The 21,023-nt window shown below is 43.5% G+C and overlaps 2 protein-coding genes across 4 annotated transcripts in view; both read left to right on the top strand.

Annotated features, from left to right (window-relative positions):
- The window catches only part of ptpn4a (protein tyrosine phosphatase non-receptor type 4a), a 77,148-nt gene extending 66,918 nt beyond the window's left edge, over nucleotides 1-10,230 (top strand). The window contains exons 20-27 of the mRNA XM_005450423.4: nucleotides 398-564; nucleotides 779-869; nucleotides 1,099-1,160; nucleotides 2,102-2,248; nucleotides 2,691-2,819; nucleotides 5,631-5,779; nucleotides 6,227-6,362; nucleotides 6,444-10,230. Of these exons, the coding sequence (XP_005450480.1) occupies nucleotides 398-564; nucleotides 779-869; nucleotides 1,099-1,160; nucleotides 2,102-2,248; nucleotides 2,691-2,819; nucleotides 5,631-5,779; nucleotides 6,227-6,362; nucleotides 6,444-6,836 (1,274 nt within the window). The 3' untranslated portion in view covers nucleotides 6,837-10,230. The remainder of the gene's footprint in view (nucleotides 1-397; nucleotides 565-778; nucleotides 870-1,098; nucleotides 1,161-2,101; nucleotides 2,249-2,690; nucleotides 2,820-5,630; nucleotides 5,780-6,226; nucleotides 6,363-6,443) is intronic.
- Nucleotides 10,231-12,133: 1,903 nt separating this feature from the next.
- Nucleotides 12,134-21,023, top strand: part of epb41l5 (erythrocyte membrane protein band 4.1 like 5) — a 37,611-nt gene continuing 28,721 nt past the window's right edge. For 2 of the 3 annotated variants that reach the window (XM_019352877.2, XM_019352875.2), the window contains exons 1-2: nucleotides 12,135-12,382; nucleotides 13,770-13,981. In XM_019352877.2, the coding sequence (XP_019208422.1) occupies nucleotides 13,802-13,981 (180 nt within the window). In that variant the 5' untranslated portion in view covers nucleotides 12,135-12,382; nucleotides 13,770-13,801. Of the gene's footprint in view, nucleotides 12,383-13,769; nucleotides 13,982-21,023 lie in introns of all 3 variants that reach the window. The other variant, XM_019352876.2, reaches the window with a different exon arrangement.

The raw sequence follows: 21,023 nt of genomic DNA, 5'->3' as shown, positions 1-21,023 counted from the left end.
CCATGTTTTTATTCTTGGGCTCCACTAGTGTAGCTTTGCATGGCTTACAGTTGAGCGTTAACATTAATGTGTCCGCTGTAAGTCTGGCTACATCCGCACATTTCATCTACTGTCTTAAACAAGCTGTTTGGACTCCTCTTCCTCCTTTTCCTCATTCCTGATTGGCTGCGTCCTGCAAAGGAAAGATTTGAGCAGCTTGTAGTCGGAGCCACGTGCTCGACACAACCGCTTTCATGCGGATCCAAGATTAGAGCCTTTGCCTTACAGGGATGTAAGCTGAGCTCATTATTGTAAACTTTGTTTAATCTTAGCAGCGGTGATCCGTATGTATGTGAGAGTAGATGGAAAAGCTCATAGATTCCTGTTACAGTTTGTTTTCCTTTCCTCTCCGGCTCAGCCATCTATGACGTGGTGGAGGAGAAGGTGGATCCAGAGCCGGATTTTCAGTACATCCCTGAGAAATCCCCTCAGGACCCGGCCCAGCTAGACCAGCATGCTTTGAGGGACTCTATGGTCACACTGAAGGAAGGCCTGAGCGGCGGAGCCATACTGGCACAGTTTGATGTAAGAAGGACACGAAAAAAGTCCACACGCTCACACACATGTGAAACTGCAGGCTTGAGTTGGTGGTTTGTCATTTATTTTTAAATACTTTGTTGATTAATTTGCTGCCAGATTCTTTCCTCCATGTTCCTGATTCATGCGCTTTTAAAATTTATAATACATAAAACGCACAAAACCAAGACAAATGCTGATATTTCTGTTCCTTGTCTTGCAGCAACTGTACAGGAAGAGGCCGGGGATGACGATGCTGTGTGCCAAATTACCTCAGAACGTTTCCAAAAATCGCTACAGAGACATCTCTCCCTGTACGTGACCCCACAGCGCTGTGCTCTCAAACTTTCTCCCTTTTCTCATCATTTCCCCTCAACTTCTACTTTCTGACTTTTTCCAACAACTTTTAACAGAAGTAACAAAGTAACGATCCAAGAACAAAGTCCTCCTTTAAATCCAAACATGCATTAAAGACACAGTTTGGACTTGTTGCTCTTTTTCTTTGTAATCTTACCGTCTTCTCTTGTTCTTCTCTCCCGACAGATGATGCCACCCGCGTCATTCTGAAAAGCACAGATGATTACATCAATGCAAATTACATCAATGTGAGTTCTCTTTAATGTCTGCAGTTTTGCTTGTGGGATGCTCTGTTACACCGATGCTGAATCACAGCCGGTGCATTTATACAGGACTATCATATCACACGCTGCTTCCCAAAGTCCAGTTTCGGAGCCGTGAGTTTGGCTCCTTGTGGCCATATTTGGACGAGGGGCTTGAGTGCTAGTTTGTCAGTGAATCCTGGAAAGCTGCACCCATAATCTGGTAGTTATGCTAAGTAACCGAAACTGGAGCACAGACTTCTTGGGCTGGCTCTGCCACATGGCAGGCTGTGGCATGGTCAGATAGTGCCCGCCAGGCCTTTATTTTTCAAAGCTAACGGCAGCTTGTGTGTATCAGAGGGTTATAAACAGAGAATGGGTGCTTCATGGTAAGAATTTAATATAAGAGCTTAATATTTTAATGAATTTAATCCCCTTCCTGTGGTGGCTCTCTGTCAGTTCATGTCATGCCCTCTCAGGACTCGGACCTACTGGAGGTTTGTGCCCTGCAGCAAACACACGAAAACCTTTGCAAGCAGTGTTTCAGTGTGAAGGACGGCATTTTAAAATCTTGTTCACTCTGTGCTCGGTAGTTGTTCGGTGTGAAGGACACTGGCCCTGCTTCCCCGCCGTCTAATCAGCCTGTTGCATGAACAAATCCAGCTTCTCATCAGTGTCATTATTAATTCAGGGGCTGTAGGTAATCTGATAAAGACCTGGGATAATTTGACTGTTATTTGATTTGACAGAGTTGGGACGCTCACGGAAAATGACCATTCATTTATTCTCTGTTAGCTAGAAAGTGTAATTAATGACATGTTGTATTGGGACAAGCACTGATCCAAAAAAACCAAGAAAATAAGTTGGAGTAAGATGCAAATCTAATGCAGTCTCTGCTTCTTTAACCCGAACCTCTGATCTCTGTGTGTGTGTCTCGTCCTGTGTAGATGGAGATTCCTGCATCCAGCCTGATAAACCGCTACATTGCGTGCCAGGGCCCGCTGCCCAACACCTGCCCCGACTTCTGGCAGATGACGTGGGAGCAGGGCTCATCCATGGTGGTCATGCTGACTACCCAGGTCGAGAGGGGGCGGGTATGTAAAAGATCTCTTCAAGGACGAGGGCAGGAAACTGAAAATGTACTGTAGCCAGTGTTAGAAAGAGCCGTTTGAATTTAACGTTTTGCCGGTAAGTGACACAGGTTACGATGCTGAGGCGTCTGGTCGAGCAGTGTTGTAATGCTTCAGTATATTTAATTATTTACAAAAGTCTGCAAAGTCTCACACACTGCAGACTTCTCTGCAGCTCAAGCCTTTGTTAGTTTTGGAAAGAAGTAATCCTTAACACAACATTACGTAACAATGAAGCTTCCAGACACGGTGCCGGGATGCAGATAAAAATCTCTGGACTCGATCTACAGTTTACGTCCAGGGATGAGAAAGTAGAGAAGCTGGACGTGTTTAATGGTTTCAAATGTAACAGCGAGGGCGCGATGGGTGGATGCTGAGAGCCGTAAGGTGTTTGATGTGTTTACAGGTGAAGTGTCACCAGTACTGGCCCAACCCAGACAACAGCGCCACATACGGAGACTTCACAATCACGTGCCACAATGAAGAGGGCAACTCTGCCTTCCTGGTCCGGGAGATGACCCTCACACACACACCGGTAATCACATACACACACACACACACACACACACAGACAGAGTGGGGTGGCGAGGGGGCCACAGAGGAAGACTCCGGGTCCAATCGCAGAGAGGGAACTGTGTCTCAGGAAGGATGAGCTGCCGAAGGACCCCGAGGAGGTGTGTTGCCATAGTGACCAGTGTGGGCTGTTCTTTTTCTGGCTCCCGCTGCAGCATGCGGGCCACATATTGGGATCTGGTTGCCACGACAACCCAAACACCCCAGTCGGTCACATTGCAGAAAAGGAGAAAGACAGAAAGCAGAGGAACAGAGAGTGGGATGAGGATGGTTTGAAGAACGGGAATGTAAGTTTGGTTTGATTGTGGCGTCAAAGCCTGCGGCGCGCTGCGGCGCACTTTTAGTTCTTTCATTCTTTTAAACCACACACAGCCAGAGTACAGCACGGCGCCAGAACGGGCCACGACAGCCTGAAAGCAAAACAGAACCACCCCCTTTAACTAGACTCTTTGTTGTTCTTTGTTTGATACTTTGATTTATTATATTTTTTATGGTAATTTAAAAAACAAATAAAACAAATACTAGAACAAATAAATTATAATTACATCACTGGTGCTTATAGATGACCTGCAGTGGTGTGTCTTAAAAACGTTTGTGGGTTTGTTTTCATCACTTGGCTCTGATGATGTCAGAGAGCATAGGTATTCTTAATAAGGTCATCCACACCCCGCTCTGGCTCCACCTACCCCTCTGTTCTTATCTTTTAATCTGAAGGAGGGTGGTTTGAAAAGAGGGAGGAACACGAACCAACGGATTTCTCCAAAGCTCCTCTGACTCCAAGTAAACATATCTTTCTGGAAATGAGCATAGCAGATCCCGCTTTGAGCTCCCAGTGAGGAAGAGGAGGGGGAGGCCAGTTTGGGGTATTCAGTGCTAGAAATCAGCTGACCCAGCTGTTTGTGTGCCGCCTTATTTTGAAGGAGGTGCCTCTGAATGTGACAGAGATGCGGAGTGAAGCATGAGCCCAGGCTTTTTAAGTGCAGCGACACACACACAGGAGGTGGGTGGGGCTTCCGCGCCTGCACGTCCGCTCTCGGTGATGTCATACAGACCCGAGAACAGAAAAACCTGCAAGAAATTAAAGTTTTGGCTCACAGGCATTACTTGTGTGACCTCATTGATTGTTTAATATGAGCATTTGCCATGGAAACGGTAAAAAAAAGGGATAATGGATCCCTGTTAATGAACCACATGCTGCTGTATTGTCTCCTGTTAAATGGGCACTGTTTGGGGAGTTGATATATAAAGTTGGTTCAAAGTGGGTATGAATAATTAAACTGAAGGCTTTTGTTTGTTTCCCGTGTGTAACATGTGTAACGTGTAAACGTAGCCTCCAAACGGGGAGCTTTCATGCCGGATCAGCTGTCTGTGTTTTCCCGATTGCTTCCCTGCGTGCGGTCCACGCAGCGTGACCTTTAAAGTATACGGCTATAAGAGGAGCCAATTAGCATTCTCCTCTGCCTGTGATTGTTGCTATGGAGATAGATGTGTTACCATGGCGATACGGCAAGGCAGTATTAAAGAGGAACACAGCGGCTCTGATTCGCACAAGAAACGGTGGTCAGTGCTTGGTTTCTTCTGCAGGGTGTGTGTGTCATGCTGATCTCGTGGGGTTTAAATCCTACCAACTTCTATTTTTCAGTCACGGTTTTGTATTTTCCTTCTCCCTAATGAATCGACAAAAGAGAGAAGATCTCTTGTGTTTATTCAGCGTCTAATAGAGACAATAAAAAATGCTCTGATAAGATTTGATTTACCAAATGGGTCCAGCAGAGTAAAAAGAAACTGCTGTTAGTTATTCGCTCTACCTGTTTCATAACATGTCTAAAGGCCATAATTACACAAACAGGGTTCTGTGTTGTGTGTCCCCAGGATGCAGAGCTCAGCGAAACATGCTTAGAGGTCTCCCACATAAAATACAATACGTTGTTTTGGCGTGAGTGTGGTTGACATTTGAAAGTAAAGAATTCTTTGTGAGCTTTAGGTCTTAACTGAGGTTAGGGTGAATACCCTCAGTTGGTCTTCAGTGCCCTCCATCATGAAGAAGAAGTCTTTGTGTAAAAGATTACATAAAAACATAAAGGAGCATTTGTGGTCGGGCTAGTATTGGCTGGCCGTTGATGTATTGGTGTGAAGATGTTGTAGAAAAAAGAGCCCCGGGGTAATTAAACGACGGTATCATCAGTGTTTGTTCAGCAGAGCAGATCTGATGTCGTCTGTAACGCTCGCGGTCTGCAGCAGAGCAGCATCACCGCTGTGGAGTCGAGCCGTGTCTAACTTTTCCCTTTCAAACACGTTGCATTTACACCGTCGCTCCACCCAGTCGGAGTATCCTGGATGCCTTGGGAGTGTCCAGTGGCGTCTGGTTTTGGGACCGTAGCGTCGGGTCCTTTGGGTCCTGTAGGTGGAAAGGTTGAAGCTCCGTGGATCAGACTGATGTTACACCGTAGGTCCGAGTTTGCAGAGTGGGCCCGGAGCTCTTTTTCCATCTTCGCCGAGCTGACTGTGAACGGTGCTTTTTTCTTTTGCAGTGAGGGTCTTAACTGGGTGGTACCTGGCAAATTATTATCCACATGAATGCTAGACGGCAGAATTTTCACTGCCTGTCAGTAATTCTGATCCCATAAGTCATCAGCGTGTGCACATCTCAAACATCTTTACCAACCATAAATCTGTATCTGCATCTCCATAATCCAGCACTGCTCGTCCACTGATGATCTTTATTTTCTGTGTGTGTGTGTGTGTGTGTGTGTGTGTGTGTGTGTGTGTTCAGAGCGAGCAACAGAGGGAGGTCACTCAGATTCAGTACGTGGCTTGGCCCGACCACGGCGTTCCCGACGACTCTACTGATTTCCTGGACTTTGTGGCTCTCGTACGGACCAAACGGGCTGGACAGGACCAGCCAATGGTGGTGCACTGCAGGTACGGCCAGTCTGTGTGTGAACCATGTGACCATGGCGAGCCAAAGATTAAAGGATAAAAGTTCCCCTGTCTGAGCTGGAATCGGTTTTTGGCTATAACCAGTGACTCTACCATCAGACCTTCCAAACAGGTTTACGTCCAAAAAAAGTTCCAGTTTCCATGACCAGAAAGTGATTTCTCTCCTTTCCCAGGTCTCAAATGTTTGAACACCTCTCACCTGCCCCTTCCTTCAGGGCAATTTATTGTACCTTAAGTCCCGCCTCCTTCACATCGTGGTGGGCAGTACCGTGACAGTATAGCGCACAAACAATATCCATAAAGTCTCAGAATTGTTGGAATTTAGCTTATTTGCTGCTTACAGAGATTTTTGTTACTTCATTAAATAATTAGTGTGTATTGTTAACAATCAAATGGCCTTTCTTGATTTTTTTTTTTTTTTTTTTCCAGCGCTGGGATTGGTCGGACGGGCGTTCTGATCACCATGGAGACGGCGCTGTGTCTGATGGAGTGCGGTCAGCCGGTGTATCCTCTAGAAATCGTCAAGACCATGAGAGATCAGCGGGCCATGATGATACAGACGCCTGTGCGTACGCAGCACCGTCCGTCCTCTCTCCGTCGCTGTAAACTTTAAAAGCTTAAACTCTGTCTCCGCTTTTATTTTCAGAGCCAGTACCGCTTTGTGTGCGAGGCCATCCTCAAGGTCTACGAGGAAGACCTGTTCAAGCCGCTGAAGACGGCCCTCTACCAGCAGAGAGAGAAGGCGGCCGACGAGAAGGAGGAGGACCGGAAAGAGCAGCAGAAAGCGGGAGAGGAGCGGGACGAGGCGGCCGCGGCGACGACAGAGAAAGGGGAGGCGGCCAAGGTGGAGATGCTGGAAGAAGAGCTGGACGGAGAGGATGACGACGAAGTCGAGGTGCTGGATGTGGGAGAAGTGACAGAAGAAGGGGAGGAAGAGGAAGAAGAGGAGGAGGAAGTGGAGGAGCCGAGCGTCGCCAGCGCCACCAGCGTGACGAGCGAGACCAGCGCGAACCCCGACCCCGATCCTGCTAACCCGTGACGTGGGTGGGCGGGGCTCACCGGGAGGAGGCCGGACGAGAGAACAAAAGCACTGTTGCACTTTAAGCTGACAAAAAATGAAACAAACAGACAAACTGACATGAAAACCTTTGGACGTGATGAGTTAAAAAAGAAACCCAGCTGTGTCGAACAGGTACCTTTAGGGGGAGTTAATGTTCAGGGTAACGACAAAAAGAATACAAAGAATGATTGAGATGATAAAACGTGGATGGGGAGTTGCTGTAGTGCCATAAGTACGAAGGGGAAGGGCCGCCACTGTGGATGGAAAGCATCCCCTCCGCTCTCTCTCTTATTATTTTAGTTTTTTTAATCCCAAAGGGTTGCCCTGTCCCCTTCGGAGCGAGTCTGCCAGACGGACCTGCCTTTTTTTTTTTTTTTTTTTTTCAGTGTCCTTTTAGCTGATAAAGAGAAAAACCTTATCTTTTGTTCCTCAGAGTATTTATTGTGTTTTAGTTTGTGTCAAACCCTGTCCACTGAACAAAAAAACGCTGTATGTTTTGTTTGTACGAGTCTAGAGCTTCATGCTTTCCTGATTAAATCTTAGGTAGTAAAGTAGTGTGATTCCTCTTCTTCGAACTACTTCTTTATTTCTTTTGATTTTTGTGGTTTGGGGGGGCAAAAACAGTGATTTAATTTATTGTACTTGCTTTGATCTTTCTCGTCTCGCCTCTCGTTCGGCGCTGGGGGGAGTTTGGTACTCGATCCTGCTGTGAGTGGTGTGTTTGAGCCCACAGACGCACGAGTGGACGTCGTTTGGTGGGGTTTTTGATCCTCGTGAACACAGCTCCCGTCCGCTTTCGCTCACTTTCACGCTCCTGCATCGATTCGCTGGTAGCCTGCAGATATCATCTCACTAAAAACCCCGGCGTCCTCGAGCCGGACAGCATCTCTCCGACCAGAGGGGTGCACTGTGGATCAGGATTCATGTGGAGCCTGAAGTCTTTATTGTGACAAAGATGGCTTCTTTTTACCGAGCTGAATCACGCCGGGCGGTACCTTCTGCTGAACCCGGTCCGGAGCAGGTTGTGTTTTAAGCCAAAACACTGGTTTTGGCTTAAAATCATCAGGAAGCGCCACATTTTCCTCACTGTCTACCTGAAAACGCCGTTCATGTTTTATATATGCAACCTGTAGAGCCCAGTTACAGATGTGAAGCTACAGCAACATAAACTCTGCTGCACTGAATTTGAATGTGTTCATTCAGTGATTAAGGTTTTTTTAAATTACACTGCAGGAAATGAAGATGATTAGAAACTGCACAGATTAGAAAATTCTTCAGTAATGTTCGATTGGCCATGAAACTAAAGTGATTCCCACGTCTCCTGCAGTATCCTCTCATGTTTCACACCTCTAGTCTCTAGCCACATCAAATTCTAAATCAAATATAGTGACTTCAGTTAATTGGTCCATTTCATTATTGCAGAAGAAGAGGCAGACGCGCCGCTTTATGTGAGCCTGAAGCAGAGAACCCGGGTTAGCAGAGAAAGAACCCCTGGATATGTTGACCTTGCTTCCTCAGGCTGGAAATACTGGTCTTCTTTATGCAACTCAGATAGTTCTTGCTTTCTTTGCACAGGTCTTTAAGGTTTAAAGGAACAGGAAGAGGGTCAGACATCTGTGGGTGAAAGCTGCTAGAAGTTTTGTGCAATCAGTATTTTTTTCACCGCCCTCCCCCCAGAGCGTTTGCACAGTAACAGCAAACTTTAATCACTCCCTCCATCGATCTCCCCGTGTTTCGACACTTGTTTTTTCAGCCCAGACCGGAGCAAACCCGGCTGCATGCTCACAGTCCAGGTGGAAGTGTGGTTACGCTGAGCAGTCACGTGATTCGGCGTTAACCTGAGAAAACTCTGAGCTGTGAGAGGTCTGAAAGCAGCCGGTGCTTGAGAGTTGTTACAGAAGCAGCACAAACGCAACATTCAGCCAATATTTCCCTTTTTGTTTGTTCTCTTTTCCCTAAACGGTACCTCATCTTTGTAAGACGTGTTTAGATTTCGAGGTGGAGACGATGAGTGAGACTAGACGATTTTCGTATTTTCAATTCACAGAACCCAGGTACTCGGTTTTATTTTTAAAAACCGGTGATGCTGCTGTGCTCGAGTGTGGTGATGATTTTCATCTCGGCTCTCGCAGCGGATTCTGCTGGAAACAAATACCGGTGTGTGTGTGTGTGTGTGTGTGGTTTCCGTCCTCCGTTACCTCTCCCTCTCTGTTCCTCAGCCATCTCTAACATGTACTTTGTCAGCTGTCGGCTCTCAGCCTGCTTGTCTGTAAACTGGAATTAAAGGTTGTGTCACGAAGCCGCAAACCTGTTCGAACCTGATCTCAAGTTTCTGGAAAAAACAAGACAGAAGAAACAAAATAAAAAATAGAAACAGAGCCTTCCTCAAGTGTGGTTTAAAAAAGAAACGGGCTGAATCTTCGCCTGTGAAACAATTCACTTTGTGCTCATGTCTCCCTTTCAAACAGCTGAATCATCCTTGGCCACATGTAGAGGTGGGATTAAGAAGAGCCTCGAAACTGCTTTCCTCTTCACTCTTTTCTTTTTTCCCTCCTCCTCCTCCTTAATCTCTCCTGTGTTGCATCCCTCTCCCAAAATCGGCCTAACACACTTCAGTCATTTCTGCAGAGCCCACGCAACATCCACAGTTCGCTCTCCTCATTGTTTTTCCCCAGCTGCCTCTCTTTTTGGATCATTATACATGGATCCCACTCTCTGCACGGCCTCGAGGCGAGTGACACATCCGTGCAGAATACCGTGGGTACAGTATCAAACAGCCTGTTTTCCACAGAAGGACAAACTGAGGCTAGTCATGGGAGGGTCGGCTATTTTTTTTAAAACTTTTGCATTTATTGACAAATGCACCGCAGGCCCAAATCTGTGAGTCTGCACTCTGGAAGAAGTGAAGCTTTTGCTTTTGGCAGCAGAATTAAAAGTGCCACCAAAAAAAGTACAAAAAACTTGAGAGGAGAAAACGTGCGGTGAGAAGTCGATGACGGAGGATTCGAGCCGTCTGTGTTCGACGTGTTTTTGTTGTTGACACGTAATCGGTACTGTCTGTGTGTCCAAGGGTACTGAGCTGAAGTAGTGTGGAGGGGCGCGGGGAGGGCTCAGGTTAGCTGTATTTTTGTAAAGATAAAGATGAGACGGCACTTTGTAGAAGGCTGATTGGCAGGAAGTTCTACTGAGAGAGAGAGAAAAAGATGAGGCATAAAGCATTGTTCAAATGTTCTTCTTTTTAATTTATCTTTTTTAATTTTGTTTGAAAATAAGACACCTGTAGGGATCAAGAATAAAAAAGAACTAACTACACAGTGCCACTTGCTAATTTTGTGTAAATAGTACTAGAACATGTAAATATAATGTTGTATATGAAAAAAAACTTTAAAATAAAAGGGAAAATCATTTGTGAGCAGAAAGATTTTGTTTCTATTTTTATTTTTTTCTCTCCTTTGGATGATTCAAATGTGACACAAATGGTGTGTGTTTCAACAATGCTCTTTCCAACTTTTTTTTCTTTCTCATTTTATTTGAAAGGTAATCTATAACAGCGAGTGTTATATATAATGAACCACAACGTCATGAGAAATGTTTTACCGTATTATACCCTTGGTTAACTTCTACCTGTGTCATAAAAATCCTTTGTCCTCAGTTGCTTGTTCCTCTCTGGTATCTTGGTTTTTACAGTGCTTTGGACATGTCTATAAGCTTGATTATGAACAATTAAAGCTTGTCTGTCAAAGCATGGAGACGTGGCTTCAGATCACCTTGCTTTTCCACACTGTAAAAGTGAGGTTGGGCAATGATAGAGAGAGCGGAGGCTGAAGATCTCGACTAGAATTATTTAGTGCTGTTTTAAGCGTAGAGTGAAGCCATCAGTCACACAAGGGAGACGATGCTGACGCTGTTAGTTGTAGCTGGAAAAAAATTGTTGGACCCCAAATGCACACAGTGTTAATATAGACAGACTTTCTGGGGTATAACACCTGCCTCCATCTCCTCCAATCCCAGCATCCTCCTCTGTCACACCAACCCTCTGCATGTCCTCTTTCACTACATCCACAAATCTTCTCTGAGGTCTTCCTCTTTTCCTCCTGCCTGGCAGCTCCATCTTCATCATCCTTTGTCCAACATATCCACTGTCGCTCTGTACATGCCCAGACCATCTGTACTCCTTTCTTATCCAACAGAAGATCTTAGCATCTTCATCTTTGCCTTCTCGCCTGCATCACTGCTGATCTCGCTGCCTTCTCTTTCGCTCTCGCTGCCACCAATCCACTTCTGTCATTCACAGTTTTCTGGGGTATAAAAGTCTGTTTGGGTTCCAGATGCAAACATGTGGCCAGTGTGCTGTGTTAGGATGCTGTGCAGCAGTGCATGTGCACAATTTCAAAGGGACACATGGTGCATATGCACTTTGTTTAGTGATATTCCCCCATCTTTAATGTGCAGGGGAATCAGATTTGTTGAGTGATTGTTGGCAAAGCTTTAAAGCTGTAAAACCTTGAACATTAATGTGCAAAAATCTGAAGACAGCTGAATCTTTTCAGATCTTAATCACAATAATATGGAAATTATTCAGGATAAGGCATTGTTTTAGCATTTTAAAGGCCTTTTGACAGAAGTCTGCCTGTGTACCTGGCCACAAAACCTCAAAGATGGGCTAAATTTAAAGGCACCCCTGTATTCATATGTGCAGGGAACAAAACATTCATTTCAAATTAAACTGCATCAGTTTCTCAGAGGAGATGTTTGCTTTCCAAGTGCCTCTTTACGTCTAGGGGTCAAGAAAGTTAAACTTATTTACTTTCAGAGTAATTTCTCGTGAAATTTTTCTTTTTCTTAAAAGGGTCATTTTCCGTTTTTCCTCAGCAGTTTTACTATTCATTACTTTCTGTGTAGACATAGTAATAATGTTTGGGCACACCAATTCCCTTAAATGAACCAGCGGTTCCTACAGCAACCAGTAGGGGGTGCAGCTGTTAAACAGTGGCCGTACTTTGATTCAAGTTCAGAAACATTAAATGAGTGGTTAAATCCTTAAGCGCTGCAGCGTTTCAAAAGCATACCAGCTATTTCCAGTTACATGTTTACACATATCTGATTTTACGTGTACCAGCTCAGCAGCCCCTTTTTCTTCTCTCATAAATAAATGAAGTAGAAACTGAAATAAAGTAAATATAAATTGCCAAGAAAATGACCGCTTAATGATTTTTTTTGTTTGTTTGTTCCAAATGAGTAGAAAAGTTTAAAAAGAAAAGGTGTGTCGCTTTAAAAATGCTAATCAAGTCCCTTTCTTCGGGATTTGTCGTGACGTCACTTCCTGAGGAGCGCTTGCCTCCTACTTTTTGTTGGGACCTGGGAGAGAAAATTATCCCGCAGAGGCACCGAGGCGGAATAAAACAAGGAAAAGGAAGAAAAGAAAACAAGAAGTCCCAAAGTGCGGAAATGTCCGAGGCTTCTGTTTAGCCGACTACGATGCAGGCGGGCGTCCTTTCACCGTGAATTCCCGCGAGGAGGTTTTTGTAAGTAGCCCATCATTCAGACGTCCTCGGATCCACAAGTGTCTACTGGAGCAAGTGTACGTCGGCTCTGGGCGCTAAACCCGGCGTTCGTTTTGTCGTGCGGGGTGCGCCTGCCCGGTCGGAGTCGTACTTCTTAAACGCATTCGTGGCTAACGGTTAGCCCGCGCGGTATAACGAACGCACACCTGTTGCTTTTGCTTACACAGGTACTTCGGGCCTTAACTGGGTAAGGTTACCGATAAAGCTAGGGCTAATTTGGTTAATTGTTGATCCAGCGGATTTTTAAAATTATTTTAGGTCTGTTTCGGACTTTTTTTTAGGAGCTCTGGTTTACCGGGTGGCCTGAAGTCACAGGAAAAAAATTGAATATATTAAAAATACGCACACTTAAGGTCGATTACCGTTAGCAGCTGTTTTCAGACTGATTTAAAGCGTAAACTCTAACTTTGTTTTGCCGTGTTTAACGTTACTTTGCCTTCTTGATGTCAAATAACATCGCACATATTTATTTTCTAGATTTATTGTTATATTAAAAAGCCTTCTCATCGATAAAATCCTCCCATCAGTGTTTATAATCTATTTGGGGATTCTGTTAGGTGGAAAGAAAATCATCTGTTTAACCCTGACACCAGGTAGATGGTTACCTGCGGTCAGTGATTACAGCCCCACCTTTTCGGTTCTGTTTCCTTGACTAAATGAGCAGCATAACTACATACAAAGTGATATCAGCTCTATTTGAATGTCAGATTTTTGACAGCTTAGCATACAATGTGTCACCTGTGCAGCTGTACACTCTAACCAGAGGACACACCTGTGTTCCTGTGGCGTAAAACTGTGACATCCATCCATGTTCTGCTGTTTATCCCAGCCTAGATCACAGCTGTGGGCCAGCTGTCTAAGCAGAAATCTCCAGACATGTTATCCAGACCTCCTGGGATGCCATCTAGTATTTCCCAGTTCAGTGGAGCACTTTACCTGGGCCAGTCACAGGGTTTCCCCCCCAGTTGGCTAAAAACCACTCAGGAGGCATCCTAGTCAGATGTCTGAAACACCTCAGCTGACTCCTTTCAGGTTGGAAGAGCAGTTATTCTACTTTGAGCTCCTCCCAACCCTGAAATGACAGAGTTCCTCACCCGATCTCTAAGAGAGAGCCCAAGCACCATTCAGAGGAAGCTCATTTCCACTACTTCTATCCGCCATCTCATTCTTTCAAGAACTACTGGAACTTGTGGCCATAGGGTGAGGTGTAGGAATGTAGATTGACAGTGGGCACTCCACCCTGGTTAGGCTGATGGCCATGGCTCGACTACAGACCAACTGCATACAAAACTTATACATTTCTACCTTAATTATTAAAAACAAAAATCTGTACACTCTTCGATTTCAGGTGCGTACAGGTGCCCTTCCTCTCCCCTCATCATGTTAAGTTTCCTGCGCAGGACGCTGGGGCGACGCTCCATCCGGAAACATGCAGAGAAAGCCCGGCTACGAGAAGCCCAGCGGGCCACAACGCACATCCCTGCTGCTGGGGATGCAACGTCTATCATCACCTGCCGTGTGTCTCTGCTGGATGGGACAGACGTCAGTGTTGACTTACCGGTAAGGAGTTTTTAAAGATACTTCCCATTGTGCCAGGAAACGTCTGTCAGCTCCTCATCGCACTGTCTTTGATAATTATGATACTCATTGATAGTCATCAAAGCCTTTACATCTTAGAGAATTTCACTCTCTCTGCGCTCAGTCTTCTTTGAAACTATCAGAAACTAGTGGATGTGAAGTTTTGGGAACATATGCAGACTTTCTCTGGGCCCCAGACCGGCTCCCGGTTTGTGGTTAGTTCAGGCAGAGAGTCCCGATTTGTTTATGCAGGTTCCTGTTATTTCTGGCCATTATGATCAATAAAAATATGGTTTAAAAAAACAAAAAAATGATGCACCAATACAAATCATTACAAAGTAATCAACAACTTAACTAAGTGTTTAGATACAGGATGACTTGCTGCTCTGCTACATGTGCTGCATACAGTGCTGAGTATATTATAAAACAGACTGAGAGCTACTCTGCTGGACAAACTATATTATAACACCATTTCTAAATTACTAAAAGTATATTTTTCTGCATTATTCTTCAGGGATGAGGAAAACTAGCAGCTTACGAGAGAAAATAGACAAATTTCCTGGGGAGAAAAAAGAGCAAATTTACCAAAAAAAAATAACTCTGAAAACAAGTGGTGCTTTTTTTTTTTTTTTTTTTTTTTAATTAAGTCAAGTAAGCTTCACTTTTTAATATTAAGTTGTATAGAAATTCATAAAACTTTGATTATTGACTCATAAGAAATATTAGAAACAATGTTATAAAACCACCAATGCTCTTTACAGACATCACATTAAGTGACAGAACAAAATAAAACTGTCCTGAACTAACAACACTGGTCACTATGTTGTTGTACACTGTTGAAGACAACAAGCATGCCACCTGTGATAAGACAGCCACCTGATATTTAGATTGATATCAGCGCTCTAAAAATGTACTTAGCAAGGCTGAATAGCACGCTACAAAAATAAAAAATGACCCATTAACCAGCGCAGGCATGTGAGAGAGTCATCCTTTTGGACATGTCTTTATCCTTGCTCATCCTTAAAATTGACACCCTGTTAATAATAGCATAAACACTCAGAGTGAATCATTCTTTGTGACTAATTGCCTTCAGATAGGCTCTTGACATAAACAGCAGAGTTCTTATGTGGTTATGAGAGCTGGAAAGTGAAAGCAGCGTACCACTGACCACAGTGTGCCCGTGTCAGTGGAGCAGTCCTGTTAATCCTATGAAGCGCGTGCTCTCGTGCTCCTGATCACCTGTAATTCCATGATCCTCTCTGGAGAACATGCTTGGTCACATGACATGCTGGTCACCACTGCAGAGTTCACTCCTCCCGTCTCCTGCTCCTCTTTTTTCTCTTTTCTCTTTATTGCCTCACAGACGAGCGCCTTGCTGCACAGTGATAGTGATTACACTTCTAGGACAGTTTCCCCCTCGTGTGATTATTATTTTCCTGTCGCTTCATGTTCTTCCTCCCGTGAGCCAAAACTCCAGTGAAGCCAGAAGCTTATCTGGAAATCTGTCTTGTATAAATTCCAAGGAAAATGTGCTCAGGAGAAGATCCTCCTCACTGTTACTGCCTGATTTCACTCTCCCTGTTGTATATGTTGTAGCTCAAACTGCCTGCTGCCAGCAGCAGTGCAGACCTCATTACAGGAATTTCTCATTTGCGAGCAGGAATGTGTTTTACTCAGCATATCTCACAGGTGATGTCACACATCTGAGCCCGTCCTCAGCCTGACCTGCCAAATCCTTAACATGTAATCCCTCCTACCAGCTCAGTATTGTGCACATGAAGAGAGAGTGCCATTGTTTTCTTACTCGGTCCCTTAGAGAGGAATGTTATCTGCTTGGACGCGCTCTCTTGGCCTCTTGTTTCTGCTTGGGAATTGATGATTACAGGAATGTTACTACTCCAGCCTGTGCTTGCATTCATACATCTAGAAACTCAGACGTTTGGTGTGTGTGTGTGAAAAACTTCTACAAATGCATAGAGCTGGGCGATATATCGAGATTTTTAAAAATATCGATATATTTTTATACGAGATATAAGATGTGACAATATCCTTTATATCGATATAGTCTATGTTACGTTATAATTATAGTTGCGGAGCCGCAAGTTTGCCTCTCTTTCGTCCACTTTTGTCTTTACGCAACGTTACTTGACCTCGCCTCCGTTAATGAGTTACTGCGCATCGCCCCGTGCGTGGGGCTGGACGGCGTCAACGTGCTAACGAGCTAACCACGCTAACGAGCTAGCCACGCTAACGCCATGCACGGCCTGAAATCCTTTCATCTTCTCAAAAGTTGACTGCGCACCTTTTGTATGAATTCTGGTTGTGCTTGATGACCGCGAACCGATTTTATGTGATACACAGCGCTCAGCAATCTGTCAAAAAATGTTTTAGTTCGACTTTGGTAAGCTACGGAGCTGCACCGCTTGATGGATTGTCGGAGCATTACGGCTACCGAGGAGCCTCGCGGAGTAATACGTACTGTGCTTCAACGTAATATTACCGTACTGTGTGTGTATAAGGACCATAAATGGCTCCTGTTCAGAGACATGGTTACGAAGCGGATTTCAAACTCCAGGCTGTCAGTCACGCAGTAGAAGTTGGGAACAGAGCAGCTGTGAAATCTGTCTTTGTTATTATGCTCAGCGTCTTTTAGTTTACATTTTGACTACACAATTTGCTCTTTGTTATGCACAAAACAACATAGTTTTCTTTTATTTATAGAGCATCATTATTTAATAAATGCTCATAATTTATTTTTGAGTAGTTTTTTCATGTACATCTATGCTGTATGTTAATAAAAGTGCCAAAGTGACATCTGGGACACAGCTTTGACTAAGAACTCTCTTTTTGTTCTTACTTTATGGCTTTAAAAAAATATCGAGATATATATCTTATATCGCCCTCCAGCTAAAAAATATCGAGATATGAATTTTGGGTCATATCGCCCAGCTCTACAAATGCATTCCAGCAGGACCTTTTTCTTTATGTGGGGACTCGTTGTTTTACCCCTCCCCAAGATATGCTTGTAGGTAGCTTCTGCAAACACTCCCATCTTATCATGCAGCACACTCTCAATGATTGGGCAGCAGCAGAAACACACTTGTTAACAGCCTTACTCAGTAGTCTCCTCACTCATTTAACTTTAGTTTGCAGTTACGATAATGTCCCCAGTTAGCTGAAATAATTTTAGTGTTATGTTTTTAAAACAAGCAGCTCAATCTTGGTCTTGTTTGCCCATCAAATTTTTCTCCAGAAGGTGTTTGACTTGTCCTGTTCTTCTTGAGCATCCTAATCCGTTTCCTGTCAACTGAGGGTGATTGTTTGGGTCTTCCTCCAGACTTTGTGGTCACACGTCCAAATAAACTTACAGCTGTTTGAACTGATGATCGTGGAATCTGCGGTTGTTTAGAAATGGCTCCAAGAGATCTTCCCAATGTGTAAATGCACAAATCTCATCCTTAGATCTTAGAGTTCCTTAGACTTTCCTATTGTTCGGGAAGGTCCAAGGTCAATCTAATGACCGCACTCATTGGATTGGTCAGTGCTGTCAAACAAATCCTCTTTATTATGTTGACAAAGAGAAACTGCCAGTTGTAGTCAGTCACAATATTAACTTCTCATCAACTTAAAAACAAGTTCAGCACCGCTTATTAAAATATATTATTGTGGAATACAGAAGAATACAAATTAATTTAAACTTGTCCACCCCGTTTTTTTTTTTTGTTTGTTTGTTTGTTTATTTAAGATGTATGCTGTACAATAATTTCACCCAGAAAAAGAACAGTTAAAAGAAATGATTATAGCCTCAAACGTCTGTAAACTTCTGGTCACAGCTGTAGTGGATGATTCTCACAGCTTTGCTGGAAATCCAGCTCAGCCTGCTGTGGTACTCGTGACACAGAGATCTGCTGATGGTGATTAATTTTCAGAGTCAAATTTTTCTTTAATCATCTATTTTTATCATTGAAATTGGAATATTTGTTTACAAAGCAAGCACAGACGCAGTCCATCAGTATGTTAGTCTCTGCAGTCTTTTCTTTCATGTCTGTTTCATATTTCATCCTGCTGTCATTAGATGTCATAGACGTCTCCCCTCTGTGCTCTGTCAGTGGTCCTGCCCTTCACCACTTTGAAGCCTGCCTAGTACAGAGCAGTACCTGTTGACAGACGCTGAGGTGCTGCTGAAGCTGGGGGTCTTTCTGATAACCTCATAATAAGCTGTGTCTCACCGGTGGGTTGGTCACTACAAAGTTATGCAGTTTTTCTCAGTGTAGTCATCAGAAAGATTAGTAAAGATTTGGAATAACAGGGATTTTCCAGTTAATCAGTTTGAGACACAGAGTCTGTGTTAACTTCTGTGACTGAAATCGAGTCCTGTTATTTTTGATCATTTGGAGCACACAAGTATCCGCTACGTTGGAGCTCATTACTTTCCAATAAAATTAAAAATAATTTCATTACAGTGCTGGTAATTTTGTTTTGACTCTGACTAAAGCCTCGTTGGGGGATGCCCGATTTCCTGTGTATGAAAAACTGAATAATAATGAAAGCTGCTAAGGATACTTGGGAGAAAACAAAAGTGTATTTTAAGGGGTTACGGAAGCGCAATTAAAACGTTGTGATGTTCAGGGAGGACCGTGTGTGTGTGTGTGTGTGTGTGTGTGTGTGTGTGTGTGTGTGTGTGTGTGTATTAATGCAGAGTTTATTTATCAGTTTTAATTTGATGATCCAGATGAAAGAGAATTTTCCCGCCTTGCAGCAGAGCCCTACTGGGAAGTGTTGGCTACACCAGTGGCACAATGTTTAGTTAAAGAACTTAAAGAAAACTTGTTTCCTGTCGCTTTGGGAAGCCGTGATGGTTTGGAGAGGCTGTTGTTTTCCTTTGTTGTTCTATGCTGTTTGAACTGTTTCTCCTACGCTGCCAGCTACGCAGCACAGGGAGCCGAACTTTCATTATATTTCATACAAACAGTGCGAGCGTTCAGAGTGAAGCACAGAGCGAGGTTTAGAAGCAAACGCTTCAGCTTTCAGCCTCCAGATGTCTGCATTTCAGACACTGTTAATGATACACATGTTACACAGTTCATGATTCGTTTCTGGAGTTTTATGGTCCATTATGGTTCAGTAAAACCTAAGTTCATTGTGACAAACATGAATATATATTCTTTGTATCTGTACTGACGTTGCTGTCCATTTAGCTTGTCTGTGTGTGTGAATGCAGACTTAAGAACTGATGCAGAGGGGGATGAGCGTCAGTGACATCAGTTAAACCGATGGCTGTCCAAATGTGTTGGACTTTTGAAGCAGATGTGAGATAATGTAACTGAAATGAATCAAGATCTGAAATTGCTAATTTAGCATCAGGAGGTGTTGTGTTGTAAAAATTAACCATGTTGTTGGTGTTATAACTTCAATGGTTAACTTCAGAAGTCGCTTTGTTTCACTTTGGATTTTTTACTCTCAAAGAGGAGAACTTTACACCCATAAGTACATGTGCTCAGGAAATGTCGGCCGTCTTTGGATCTACCATCATCACATTGTTAATGATGAAGTCTAACAAATCCAGATACAGAACCTCTCTCAGTGACAGCAATGAACCTGACTTTAATGCACTTAAAGCCCAAAACAGACCAGATTTCTCTCACTGAGTGAGAAATAAAAAAGAAGTAGCTGAAGTAATTAACAACAAGCAAAACAGCAGTAGCACTTTGTACTAAAAGAGCCTTTGAAATTTTACAAAAGCATGCACGTGCACACAACAGTCCCAGTTTGTCATGTGGACTCTTGGGGAAAATGAACTGCCCACCCTGCTGCAGAGGCCTCATTAACAGAACCTGCAGCTGCTCTTTCAACCACTCAGTCAGCTTTCAGGTTTGTGTGACAGAAGTGTTAGTTAGCTGTTGTTGCTCTCTGCATGTCCACTTTTAAAACACGTCTTAAAACCCATTTTTACTCCTTGGCATATGACACAGTCTGACCCGATTTTATTGATTTTATTGTTTTGATCTAATGTGCTGATTTTATTGTTTTAAATGTAATTCTCATCATCATTTTTTATACTATTTTATTATTGTCTTTGCTATTTGTGCTAATTTTATTTATTTTAATGTCATTTTAATAATCATTTTTATATATATATTTTATTTATTTTTATATTATTATTTTTCTTATTTTTTAACATGTTCAATGTACCACTTTGGCATGTCAAGTGTACAGCACTTTGTATTCAGCTGGGGGCTGATCTGAAAGTGCTATATAAATAAATTGCTTGCTTGCATTTATACTGTGTCGGCCATCGAAGCAGCGGGTCCGCTGCCGCCTGGCCCTCGCTTCGTCCCAGTCTGCCTCTGCAGACTTTTCACAGCGGAGGCTCTAAGGTAGAGTTTAAAGTTGACCAATTTTGCTATAATTGAGCAGCCCTACTTCACAGCTGAGGATAATAATGTCAGAAGACCTTTGGACAAAGAGCGGGCTGGATTGTAAACAGGTTCATTGCTCATAATCATATGATTTACGATGCTTGTAAATGAACTTTTATATTGGATCCCTGTTTTGGATCTCTAATTCTAATCTGCTCTGTATTTCACTCACAGCTGTTTGTAAGAGGCTCTCTGTGCTCCTGCTCTCACGTGTCTGTGCTTCACACATTCATTTGCATTGTTTAAAACAGTGGTTTTTAAACATTTTGAGCTTTAGGTATAACAAAGGGAAACCAGAATTTGAAGCCACACCTGTATTCATATGTGAAGCCCCTTCTTCTCTAAGGCACAGACTTTTTTGGGCCTCTCTGCTAGCGTATGCCCTCCATGCATCACCTTAACGTGGCTTTAGGTTCAGACCTTGTCCTCCTCTACACCTCTCTCAGGGTGGTGTTTCTCAGTGTCGGTCTAGTTTGCTTGGTGACATATTGGCATCCCAAGTCAGACTTAAGCTAAAGCAGACTAAAATTTCTACCACCTGAGTAGTGTGGATTGGCTCAGTGGGCGAAGGTTCCCTTGGACTCAAAGTAAAAAAAAAAAAAAAA

The sequence above is a fragment of the Oreochromis niloticus genome, linkage group LG16, assembly GCF_001858045.2.
Source record: "Oreochromis niloticus isolate F11D_XX linkage group LG16, O_niloticus_UMD_NMBU, whole genome shotgun sequence".
NCBI lineage: Eukaryota > Metazoa > Chordata > Actinopteri > Cichliformes > Cichlidae > Oreochromis > Oreochromis niloticus.
The sequence above is the reverse complement of the archived record's forward strand: the minus strand, read 5'-3'. Positions and strand labels throughout refer to the sequence as shown.